Raw genomic sequence first — 12500 nt, 5'->3', positions numbered from 1 at the left:
AAGTATTACTTATTATGTTTGCATGTACAATTGTATTATAATGTAATGTAAGCAGATTTGTGTGTGTGTGTATGTGTGTGTGTGGGGGTTGGTGTGTGAGGTGTGAGGGTGGGGGTGAGGGGGTGCGTGTGTGTGTGGGGTGGTGGTGCGGTGTGTGTGTGTGTGTGTGTGTGTGTATGTGTGTGTGTGTATGTGTGTGTGTGTGTGTGTGTGTGTGTGTGTGTGTTTAGACTTGTATACTTGTATGCTATATGTATTATTGTTGCGCCTATGAGTCGTATGGCTCTCGGCTAATACAGAATCTGAATCAAATGGTAGGTGTCAAACGAAAGAACAGATATTTGAAAAAACTAACGAGGAAATCACTCATTTTTTCATTTGTTCACATCCATACTGGTCTACATAATTAAAATGACGAATTCATTTTTTCTCTCTCGAGGTGATCATTTTAAATTTACAACAAAAATGTTTTGAATTTCAAATTTGTTGAACTTAAATTATTTTTCCCCGTATAATTGATGTTAGGCTCTACCGTGGTCTGAAAACGTGGCCCTGGTAGATGTTCGTTTAATGTTAAGTCAAAGTATGTATATGTCTTTCATGTAAAGTATGTTTTGAAAGTCATATACTCTTATGATTTATCACATACCTGTTGAAACTTGTTATAGTATTACAAGCAATTTTCAGACCATGAAATACAACGTTCTGTATTGCACATGTGCAATACGGAATTTTTTGTATGGGAATCCCCTTGTCATGGCGAACTGAAAAGTTCCCGGTATTTGCAAAAAATATCAAAGTTTATAAAATCTTTGTATCATCTCTACCAAATAAGGAATGTTTGTGATAAAAGCAAGACGACACACTTGTGTTTTTCTAACCAATCAGAAAGCACTCATTTAATGCGCGGACGTAGAGTCGTAGATGTAAAGGGTAATTACATCACTCTGATAGAAACAGTGTATCGCTGGACAAGGACAGTTAGGTTCTTGTAAATATTTCAACGTGATTGAGACAAGAACAAGAAATCGAAAGGTTCCGTTGTTCAGTTCCATATTCACACTATGGACTCGTGCGCCGTAGCCTGTGTCGGACCCATGCGCAGTTGTAGAGTGTCGTTATGGGTGTAGGTGGCGGAGGGACGGGAATCCGGTATTGAAGGGAAATCATCCCTTGACATGCCGATATCAGCGTACAGGTCGCGACCTGGCTGCTGCTGCAGAGCATATCTGTCTCTTATAGTGTTGAAAATGTAATCAAAGTTCTGTCGACATGGATTGAGCGGCGGAAGTGCAGGCGTGTCTTTAGCCTCTACATCGTGTTGGATACTGACGTATTTCCGGTATGTGAGAAGTTCAAGCTGATCGAGGATATGTTTTTTTGTCCTGATCGTTCTCAGTAAGTTCTTGGCGTCCGTTGTAGTCTTGATGTTCGAGTATCGCTTGTGGTAGATTGTCTCCTTCCGTCGTATCTCCTTCCTGGCATCCTCTGTCACTGAAATGGAGGTTTACATGTAAAATTTTAGTATAAACATTTTGTTCGTTCCTTCGGAGCAAAATACATATCTACTGTAAAAGAGGTCATTATTTCTTTTCAAAGTCTCCGCTAGGAGTCAAAACCGGGACCTCTGGTTTACAAGTCTTACGCTCTACAGAATGAGCTTAAGTAGGAAGCGGCTAGTATTTTACCAGGGTGACAACACAATTTGAATACAGATGAAAAAGGACCCGGAAACAAATTACGAAAACTTATATAAAGTTACATGTACTTAAATATATATTAACGCAAGTTTATACAGAAGGATTGAGCGCAACTTATTAAAATTCCTTAAAAGTTATATACCATATATATACAAACTTAAATTAACGAAGGATCGTAAGAGGTTAGATGGGAAAAAATGATTTAGTAATGAAGAAACTATTGATTTCATAGTTCGAAAATAAAATGATTTCTGACAAACTTCACTTTCTTCTCCCCGCAACGAAATACATAAACTTAACATAACCGTTTCAGCCTCAGATAATTTTTATCCTTTATTTTAGGACGAAAGCTTTCTTTAAGTGTCGCATTTTCTTTATTTAATGACGTACAATGTCGTATTACGATGTTGGGTTTTGAATTGTTCGTGTGATTGGAATATAATGTCATTTGATAGTGTAACGGAACTGGACTGGGTCGATCGTCGGTGAACTTGGTAGAGTGTCCGTCTAGAGTTCGAAGGGTCCCGGGATCGAATCCCGGTCTGGCCGTGAATTTTCCCGCTTCTATTACACAATCTGTGTCTTTGACCAACCATGGTTTCAATTACTTGGTAAATGCTTTGCAAGGGCATATCCGACTATGTGATGTTAAAAAGGAATGACTTTGGGGCGAAAACTTAGAAAAAGGAGAGTATAATGTAGCGAAAGTGGACTGGGTTGATCGTCGTTGACCAAGAAGCTCAAATGATAGAGCGTCTGTCTAGAGTTTGGGGGGTCCCCGGCTCGAATCCCAGTCTGGCCGTGCAATTCCTTTCCTGTTACGATAGTAAGCGAATACTCTGATAGTTGATGGTCTGGTGAAGTACAAACGAAGCAGCGATTCTTACCAAGAGGAAACACAGATATCAGCTCTAATTTCTTGAAATGAATTTCCTCGTCCAGAGCAATTTCCTTTACTTCTATGTGTTTGAGCATGCGCATGACCTCCTTAATTTCTTCGTCAAATTGGAGGATCTCGACCTGTCTACGGTCCAGCTTTACCTCCTTCTTGCTGAAAAAAAATGAAATGATAGTTAGACTCGTTTATATTGACTTTAACAGTCGATTTCTGGTTGATGACTCGGATCGATTAAACTGTTAATAGCATGATTAACCCAATCGAAACAATAGCTAAATAGTTCAAGTTAAAAATATCTTATTTATAATACATTAACATGTTTTACATCCAACGAACAGGATAATACATTGTACATTGTTTTAAAGCGATACATACTGTAAAGTCCAAATAGTTATTGTTACTTCAAAAACTACATTCTTTCTTCACCCCCTCCCACATTTCAAGGAGGATGATGCACCTGGACACTGAACCTAAGAGAGTTTCAGCACTTCAAACGCTTATCTCCCCTACAAAATTCCATTTCAATTTTTATTTTAAAATTTTACATTTAAAAATTACTACAATTTCAAATCAACTAGAATGTTTTAAACGATATTATCTTAAATGAAAGGGGAAAAGTCTGTTAAATGCACTGAATACAGGAAATCTACTGAAAGATAAAACTTACCCCTTTCTTCTCAAAAGAGAAGCCAGTTTTCGTCTTTTGCGTCTGCAATCGTCATTCCGATGTGTGATTTCTGATGACGTATCATGACAAGATTCGTCTTGGGTAGAAACAGTGTGCGCAGACTCCGTCCTCGCTGCCTCTGTGGAAACCGTATCAACTGATTCATTCCGAGTAAGTGATTCGGCACTCAGTTCTTCAACACTCCTTTCTCCATTGGTTACTCGGTTCGAATGCCGTCGAAGGATCTTCCGTATGAAGGACATCGTCCCAAGGGAGACAACGACTACAGCAATTGTTCCACTGATAAAGTAAACATGAATCCTCATGGAGCGTTTTGACACTTCATCTTTCAGGCAAAATATTTACATTGTTGACCTGTCGTCAAGTTTTTCAAGCTACTCGATGCCAAGTGACGTAATGCACAATAGTACTTCCGGTGATTATGACGTCATCAAAAATGTGCATTCAGAGATATGACGACCTTTCCGTTATTCAATTCTAATTTCTAGCATGCGCGTTTCTTGTCGTATCTTTAGAGATTGTTTTTCTGATACAGGACATAAAGTTCCTTTTCATTAGACTCAAATGTTCCGATTCCCATAGCAGCCTTAATGTCCTCGTAAAGGTCTGCCAATTTGACCAGTGTCTGTGTAACATGTTTGAAATTTCAACTTTTGATTTTTTACAAGACGAATAAAAACAATTGTAAAAATAGAACAACCACTGGGAATTATTTTTCATTAATTTGTGATAATGTTGACGTTTCTAAAATTAAAAAAAAAAATGCAATCATTGTCACCACCACACTTAACTTCAGGAATTCACGCTGAAACACTATAAAGTTAAAACTTACTGTAGTGAATGCCCCTAAAATCTTTTACAGATAATGTGTTTTGAATTTGTCTAAACCTTTTCAATTTTAAATAACTTCTAGTATTCTCAGCTATATCTTATTTGAACCCCGTTGAATTTGGAATGTGACTTTATTTCTACATACACATACGTTTAAACTTATTTAATGTTCATTTACAAACAAATAAACCGATACGATCAATTTCCAAATAACGTTCATACAGGATGATTTTGATGAAGCTTCAATAGATCAGTACTAGAGGTGTCCCATTATGCCTGGGGTGTATCACAATATATTGCGATACAGAAGGAATGCATTGCGATACACGAATCAAGACATATATCGTCAAAGAGAAAAGGTGTCCAATTTTAATAGAAATTGTTGCCAGAATATTTTTAAACTGATATATCATGTAGATTAAACGGGCTTAAGGTTTTCATTAAACAAACCTTCGAATATGAAATTTCGACAGATACCTGCCAATAGTGATAGCCTGTTAAATTTATTGGTATATCTGTTAGAATGTGAAGTAATTTGCAAAGTAAAAACACCAATCAGATACATTAAAATAAGCTCTTGAAAAAGATATTGCGATACAGCGATATTTAATTTCAGAATCGCGAAACGATACGATATGCTTGTGTATTGCGATATACCGGTTCTCCGATATATTGTGACAGCCATGACAATTTGAATCCCAAATATCTGATAGTAGCGGTACAGCCGTGCACGTCTAGAAACAGGATTTTCTGCCGGTAATATGATTGATTACAGTATTCTCTACTCTTCGTTTGATAGTGGAAGTAATTATGACCATTTTTGTCGATATCTTTTGTGTTGTTGTTGCGGACTTTTCATCACAGACACAATGCTGGGTTTATGCATGGCAGCAGAGCTGACAAGAAGCCTATACAATATGTACAATACCGTCCATAAAAACGCCCGCTCAAAGGCTTTCGGGCGCGATCCCTCAATACCTGTCCACAATCAAGTGTCGCTTCATATCTCAGTATGAAAAGCCAGACTTATACCCAAGTCTCCGATCAACTTTTAAACTCAGTAACCGATGACAAAACAAAAGATGAAAAATTCCCGGAACAGTCATTAAACGGATGTGGAGAGAGCTGATCCATTGTTAGCTACAGGGCCTCATAAAACACCGTTCATCGCTTTGTTACAGTAATTAAATTGGGTATTTGTTCTTTTTATAAAACATGCTTTATTCCATTTTGTTTCCCCACTCATATGCTTATATGACCAATTCAGATATTGTAAAAGCCGATTCTGTGCTAGGTAAATACGATTGTTTCCCTTTCTGTGTAGATATTTCTATCAATGGCTTGTTTTAACGATACATTGGAAGTTAGATCGAATAAACAATTGTTATATTCTTTCGCTCACAAATCAATCAATTACCTTCACAAAGGGTCACAGAGGGCATACTTTGTCGAAACGTAAAAAAAATGTTGACGAATCAACACTATTGGACGTTTGTGACACATCTCGTAAGCATCCTGACGAATCAACACTTCATAAGGTGTAGTCTTAAACATTTTTGCACAGGTAGGAAGTATCGTGACGATCAACATTTCTAAAATTGTCTGTCACAAACACCGAGAAAGTTGTGACACAACTCGGAAGTATGTTTGCGAATCAACACTTCTGAAATGGAATGTGTAAAAACTCGGATAATGGTATGGAATTTTGACGAATCAATGCCTCAGAAAGTGTGATCAGCTGATAATACACCTACCGTTGGTGACATTTCTAAGAAAAAAATCCTTCTTTCACCTGATATGATGTGCAGTTGTGACTGGCGTAACCGACATATATATATAGTATATATAATACAGATAGGTTGTAGACCGAGCAAGTTCCGTTTCAGAAGACCAGATGACTGCTCCAGACACGATATTGGTTCAAGATAACATTGGTAAGTCCTTTAGATGTTTTAATCAAAACACCAAATTTCCACGTATATTTTGCTAAGGTAACTTAATCGTTATTATTTATGCAATGTGAGTGAATTCATAAAAATATAAATGATTTGTTTGAGGTTTGTGGGGATATGTAACGGAGCGGGTGATAAACTACGGTATGTGATGAAACTCACCGGATGATACATTCCAGAATATCACCCTGAGGGTTGAAATTTATTCAGCGTACCATTAACTTAAGGAGTCCAGTACCACTGCACGCACTTCAATCGGGAACCGAGTATTTTCTTGTTTACGGAAAGTGCTGACAGTTTCCGATTGTAGCGCAATTGTGCCAGAGCACTTCCGTTCGCCTGGTAACTCAGTTGTTTTGAGGGAAATTATTAAAATTCTAGGTCCAGGGTACGAATCCTGCTCTGGCCCTCCCGAATTTTCAAAATCAGAACACTTTTTTGATTTCATGTTGGTTTTTTTAAATCATAAAAGTCCCGCAAGGTATAGTTTTCATTTCGCTAATGATTTATCATAATAAAACAGTTTACAATACAAAGTTACAGTTCATGCAGTAATATGGGGATACGAAAGGGATGATTCTATATCTCCCATCCTATAAATGATACAATATTCGATATTTGAAAAACGTTTTTATCAGAACTTATAATACATGTTTTTTATCCTGATTATCAATCTATCCCTCCCGTCGAAAGCTGGTTGTGATGTCATAATTTAGTTCAACTGTTTCTTTCCGCTTATCATCTGTCAAACCTTCGAGAATGACAGAGAAATCATACACTAGACGTGACAGAGAAATAAATTCATTAAAGAGTGAAAGAGAAATATTTAGCAGGCAATACACAAGAGCCAATCCAGCGAAAGGTGGATGAATGTGTTGTCATTATATGTTAATGACGTCACGTATCAAGTGGTTCCAAGTGACGTCACGCTTCAAACAGACCGACAAGCCTACGAACGAGAGGTCACTGAGCACGGTAAGGTAATAAACAAAAGCCCAGTGGAATAAGGGATTTTCTTTTGCAACTTCTATTTGATAACACGAAAGCGGCAAAAATAAGTGCTGCATGCACCCATTGCAATATTGGAGATTTTTCTCGCTCTTTTTCTCTGACTACCTGCTTTTACCTCGCTTTTGACTTTGGTGTTGACCGTTCGCCAAAGCGAAGAAATGCCTGGATTCCGGCCCCAGACCACGAGTAGACAAACCAGCACTTTGTTGAAGTTAATTTAGCTTTGGATGGGTGTCGGTAAGGACTGGTCATCTTGTGGTCATCTTGTGGTCAGTATCACGTGGCCTGGTGTGGTATCACGCTACCGTGTCCAGGTTAGGATATTTCATTGAAATTACTCAGTATTTAAAATGACCTCCTTGAGGAAACCAATCAACGTCTTCGTGTGAATTCTGCTGTTCGCTTTATTTTCGCTTTATTTTGATCTTGTGTTCTCTCTTACATGCCTTTAGCTGTATGACGAACTGTACATAATTTACGCGTGTTATTCAGGAGCGACCGTTCCTCCGTCCATGTGTAGATAATGTTTGATTTTCCTGTCATTATCATTATTTAATTCAATACATCTTGTATAGAACGTTATTACAAAAGGTATTCATTTTACGCTGGATTTCAGGATAATGGTAAAATCGACATCAGCGTACCGAGTACCGTTTAGATTGTCGGCGGTGCTTAAAACGTGCATTGTATTATCCTAGTATTAAACTATTGTTTGCAGTTTTATTAGACTTAATATCGTTACCAGCCATAGACGTTAATATGAATTCATTGTTCGTCAAAATAAAGGACCATTGAAGTTTGAATGCACAATTCTGTTTTGGCGGATGGGATTTGAATAGGAACTCGTTATTGTGTCGGAAGTATACATGCGTGTCAATCGGCGCTCAAGAATAAATCGAAATTACGGATGACGATATTGCGTGCGCATGTACTATTCTGACCACGTTCAAATAACGCAGACGGGACACATGGTTCCTCTCTGTTTAATTGTAGAGCGATGTCGCTGGATTCATAACGTTTTCATTATTCAGGTTAAAAATCATCATTCGAAATAGTTATATTTTCACGGTGAGTTTATGATATAGTTCCCGCTGTTGTCATAGATCAATCTAACGTCACATAACTGTCAATGTGTAACGAACCGTGAAATTACCAGATAATCAATTTCTATTGTTCAACAGTGTTGTTCAATACCATTCAAAATCAGCTGTTTTTGTAACTGTTCCATTTGAAAGTTTGATCATGTTGTTTTGTATCATGTAGTAGATACCGATCCACGTCTATCAAGATTACCTCTCGATGTCATAATCAGCATTCGAATCTGGGTTGTCGTAACCCTTACGCGCAGTAAAACATTTAAAAAAAAAATATGTATCATTTTAACTGTAAACAACAGGTAAACTGTATAAATCACACACGTTGCACTAGACAAAGCGTAACACCATCCAATTAAAAACATCACACATGGAGAACGAACATATCTCAGCGTTAACCATATATGATATATCAAAGCTATAGACATGAGAAAAGCAGTTTCTAACGTGTAATTAGAGTTTTTGGTAGTGTGAAGGGGATCCTTGATATGAGAGAATTTTTAAAGATCCCAGATGTTGCAGTGGTTGTGGCTTGTGTAATATGATCACTTTTGAGTAGAGGGCACAAGCAAATCTTCAGGGGGTTCCCACATTAGTTGCCTCTTACATTACACCATGGAGTGTGATAACAGACAGCTGTGATAACAGACAGCTTGAGTTTGTTTATTATTTAAGAAAAAGATAACTCAAGATGATTAGCTACAGACAAGTAGATCTTCCAATGAAAGCGTTTATTTTGTTATATAAACATGAGCCCATATTTTCTGTGTGTTATTTATTAATTTGTAGCAACCAATTTCAATTCATTCCCTAAATCCATAAAGTAAAAAATAAATAATCCGCCGTGCCGTTACAGCGACTGACACAGTTGTTCTGCCGTGACCAGTATTCGAACCTGGGTTGTCGCGGCCACAACGCGAAGTACTAACCACTATACGATCACGGCTGTATTGGCGGATGTAACAGGTGCGTTCTATATATAGACTGTTAGCTCAGCCCCAAATTGGGGAATATTTGAAATAGATGTATTTCAGTGAGTTAAGTATTAGTTTCCCAAGAATAGGATGCAAATTTTTTTCTTTCTACATATATTGGACAAAAATGATTTTTTATTTGCTTTTTTTACAAAGGAAAGATCAAAGATGAAAAATACAATACATTTCATAGTAATTAAGACAAAATATTATTACGATGAAATATATACAAAGGGCAAATATTATGTATGTGTAACGCAAAGTACTTGTCTGATATGGACACTCGGTGTAGAATGTATACGTTTGATAAGACATTTGGTCTAATAAGATGTTGAATTATTAGAGTTTTATTTTTGTAATTCAATAAAGAAAAAGAAAACATTACATTGATAATGATAAACATTATGGTGTATAAAAAAAATATTAATTAAAAAAAAAATCCGTCATCCTAAGATAGTTTTTATATCTACTAGGTGTAAATGGAACTTCATATACCATTCGTCTTGTCCTAAGTAACCCCGATAACATTCTGTGGTTAATATTGTTATCAATGGCTTGGTTAATTTATTTACATCTGTTAAATATTTTTATAAATTGAGGAAATATTTTGATTAATTATACGAGGAAAAAAATTAAACGCTACGTAACTTAAAGTAAAATATTAGAATTAAAATAAAAAATAATCCACCGTGCCGTAACAGCGACTGACACAGCTGTTCTGCCGTGACCAGGATTCGAACCTGGGTTGTCGCGGCCACAACGCGAAGTACTAACCACTATACGATCACGGCTGTATTGGCGGATGTAACAGGGGGGTTCTAAATATAGACTGTTAATTCAGCCTGTAGTCTCGTTCAACCAGACTCTTGTTGCCTGCGCAAGTTACGCCGAATAGAGAGTCTGGTCAAACCCAGTGCTTTCGTTTTGTGACATCATAACGAGGCTTACCGAGATTCTGGTAATTTTTTTCATTGGTCAAAGGTTGGCACACCCTTTTTAACTTTTGAAGTCAGAATTTGAGTGGCCCAAAATTACATGGAATATTTTAATTCATTAAAAAATTACCCGTATATGCATTCCTGAAGTATCCATGTTTTCACTATTAACGAGAAAAATGTAAGAAAATGCTTCAAAAAGAATGATTTCATGTATTTTCATTGGATATTTTACAATAATTCATGAAGCTAACAAGGCTATTGATACAAGCATGGACGTACAATGGCTGTGAATATAGCACTTTATACATTTTAGTTCTCCTAAACAAAAACTATATACCTCATGCCATTGGTAGGGCAATAATATACTGTCCCTGATACAAGTCAAGCCAGATTACCTGAGTGAGAACTTGAAGGTGTTTTGAATGGGGTACAGGTAAAATCTCACTTGCTTTGCATGCTTTTTTCCAACTTCAGTCAGCCTTGAATTTGATGGCTTTGTGCTTAGTTATGATTTATTCAATGGAAATATATGGCATTATTCTGGAGATTTGACAAATTTTCTTACATTATTCTCGATAAAAGTGAATACACGGGTACTTCAGTAATGCATGTATTTTTTTTCATTAATTTCATTATTCATAGCAACGTTTAATGGCGTTGACATAACGTCCGGAAACGAAAGTAAAAACACTGCCCTCTGGTGATGGTAATTTTAAAGTACTGTGTATGACCAGACGACTCATGAATTACAAGTGATCAAGCGTCTGGTTGAACGAGACTACCTGAAATGGGCGAATATGTATTTTAGTGAGTTAAGTATTAGTTTCCGAAGAATAGGATGCACATTTGTTTATTTGCATTTTTTATAAAAGAAAGAACAAAGATAAAAATGCAAACGGATGTCACATCTCATTCCGGTTTTTCTTAATTAGGTATATGTATTCCCTGATGGACCTCTAAAGAGGAGAAAGCGCTAGGGAAGTCGAAGAAACTCTTATTTTTTGTGTGTGTGTGTGTTTTTTTTTTATATATATACAGATTTAATCATCATTTATACGTAAAATTTCGATTTCAGACTCTATAATTAGTGTCTAGATATGTTATTTCTAATTTTATTTACGACTTCAGGAAATGTTACAATTCTTGTTTATTTTGACCAAAAAAACGGAGTTATTGAAATAATCTAATCTTACTGAACTTAGGAAAAGCTCATTGGGTATTGTTATTCAAGTATTTTGTTACCATTTATTGAAACACAATCCCTTCCTTGAGTTACAGAAATACAAATATCTTCCTTGAGTTACAGAAATACAAATATCTTCCTTGAGTTACAAATTAATATTTTATCTGTCATATCATTATCTTTATTTAGTTCCTCCGCGATGATATGAAAAATACAATGCATTTCATATTAATAAAGACAAAATATTATTACGATGAAATATATACAAAGGGCAAATATCATGTATGTGTAACGCAAAGTACTTGTCTGATATGGACACTCGGTGTAGAATGTATACGGTTGATAAGATTTGGTCTCATAACATGTTGAATTATTAGAGTTTTAATTTGTAATTCAATAAAAAAGAAAGTAAACATTACATTGAAAATGCTAAACATTATGGTGTATAAAAAAATATTACTTAAAAAAAAAATCCGTCATCCTAAGATAGTTTTTATATCTACTAGGTATAAATGGAACTTCATATACCATTCGTCTTGTCCTAGGGAAAACGCCGATAAGATTCTGTGGTTAATATTGTTTGTTATCAATGGTTAAATTATTTACTTTTTTAAAATATTTTCATACCTTGTGGAAATATTTTGATTAATTATTCGAGGAAAAAAACCGCTAAGTAAAATATTAGAATTAAAATTCAAAAAATAATCCACCGTGCCGTAACAGCGACTGACACAGCTGTTCTGCCGTGACCAGGATTCGAACCTGGGTTGTCGCGGCCACAACGCGAAGTACTAACCACTATACGATCACGGCTGTATTGGCGGATATCACTATGGCAGAATAAAAACTATTTGTAACTAAACCACCGGATAGTAATACCACGTGACTCATTATATATATACGAAAACGAGAAATATTGAGAACGAATATTATACGTTTTGCCTTCTTTTAAGTTAAAACTTTCATGTGTCTACTATAGTGATATCGATCACAAAGCAAGCATATAATTCAAACTGTAACCGCATGTAGATCAATACACACAGACCATGATTCGCTGTCGCCTTGGTATCTATTTATAGAACAACATGGCTATGTTATGCTACGATAGGCTGGTGGTCTAGATTGGAATAGGCTCGGGACCCAAGTAACATAAAAATAGTACAGTGCTTTAATACATTCAGTATGTTTGTGTGTATAAACCCATACAATAAAAAAATTGCCAGTAATAGTA

General features: G+C 36.2%; 1 protein-coding gene and 3 non-coding genes across 4 annotated transcripts; all 4 read right to left on the bottom strand.

The window, feature by feature from the left end:
• Positions 1-744: 744 nt before the first annotated feature.
• On the bottom strand, positions 745-3704 carry LOC110462507. Its single transcript, XM_021516478.1, has 3 exons — positions 3266-3704; positions 2588-2751; positions 745-1494 (listed from the first exon to the last, which is right to left on the bottom strand). Exons 1-3 carry the CDS (start codon positions 3589-3591, stop codon positions 1058-1060), a joined length of 927 nt encoding a protein of 308 aa, XP_021372153.1. The 5' UTR covers positions 3592-3704; the 3' UTR covers positions 745-1057.
• Positions 3705-9048: 5344 nt separating this feature from the next.
• Positions 9049-9120, bottom strand: Trnah-gug. Its single transcript has one exon. It is a non-coding gene; the product is annotated as a tRNA-His (tRNA).
• A 747-nt stretch (positions 9121-9867) lies between these two features.
• Trnah-gug lies at positions 9868-9939 on the bottom strand. The gene has a single exon. It is a non-coding gene; the product is annotated as a tRNA-His (tRNA).
• A 2071-nt stretch (positions 9940-12010) lies between these two features.
• Positions 12011-12082, bottom strand: Trnah-gug. Its single transcript has one exon. It is a non-coding gene; the product is annotated as a tRNA-His (tRNA).
• Positions 12083-12500: the final 418 nt, after the last annotated feature.

This window comes from Mizuhopecten yessoensis, unplaced genomic scaffold, assembly GCF_002113885.1.
Source record: "Mizuhopecten yessoensis strain PY_sf001 unplaced genomic scaffold, ASM211388v2 scaffold10797, whole genome shotgun sequence".
NCBI lineage: Eukaryota > Metazoa > Mollusca > Bivalvia > Pectinida > Pectinidae > Mizuhopecten > Mizuhopecten yessoensis.
Note: the sequence above shows the minus strand (reverse complement) of the source record. Positions and strands in the feature narration are given on the sequence as shown.

What these genes read in the sequence shown, in the direction of transcription:
- LOC110462507 (XM_021516478.1), bottom strand. Translation starts at nt 3,591, where the DNA reads ATGAGGATTCATGTTTACTTTATCAGTGGAACAATTGCTGTAGTCGTT. An exon ending in TCTCTTTTGAGAAGAAAGGG is followed by an intron (nt 2,752 to 3,265) that starts GTAAGTTTTATC and finishes ATTTTTTTTCAG; the next exon opens with CAAGAAGGAGGTAAAGCTGG. An exon ending in GATATCTGTGTTTCCTCTTG is followed by an intron (nt 1,495 to 2,587) that starts GTAAGAATCGCT and finishes CCTCCATTTCAG; the next exon opens with TGACAGAGGATGCCAGGAAG.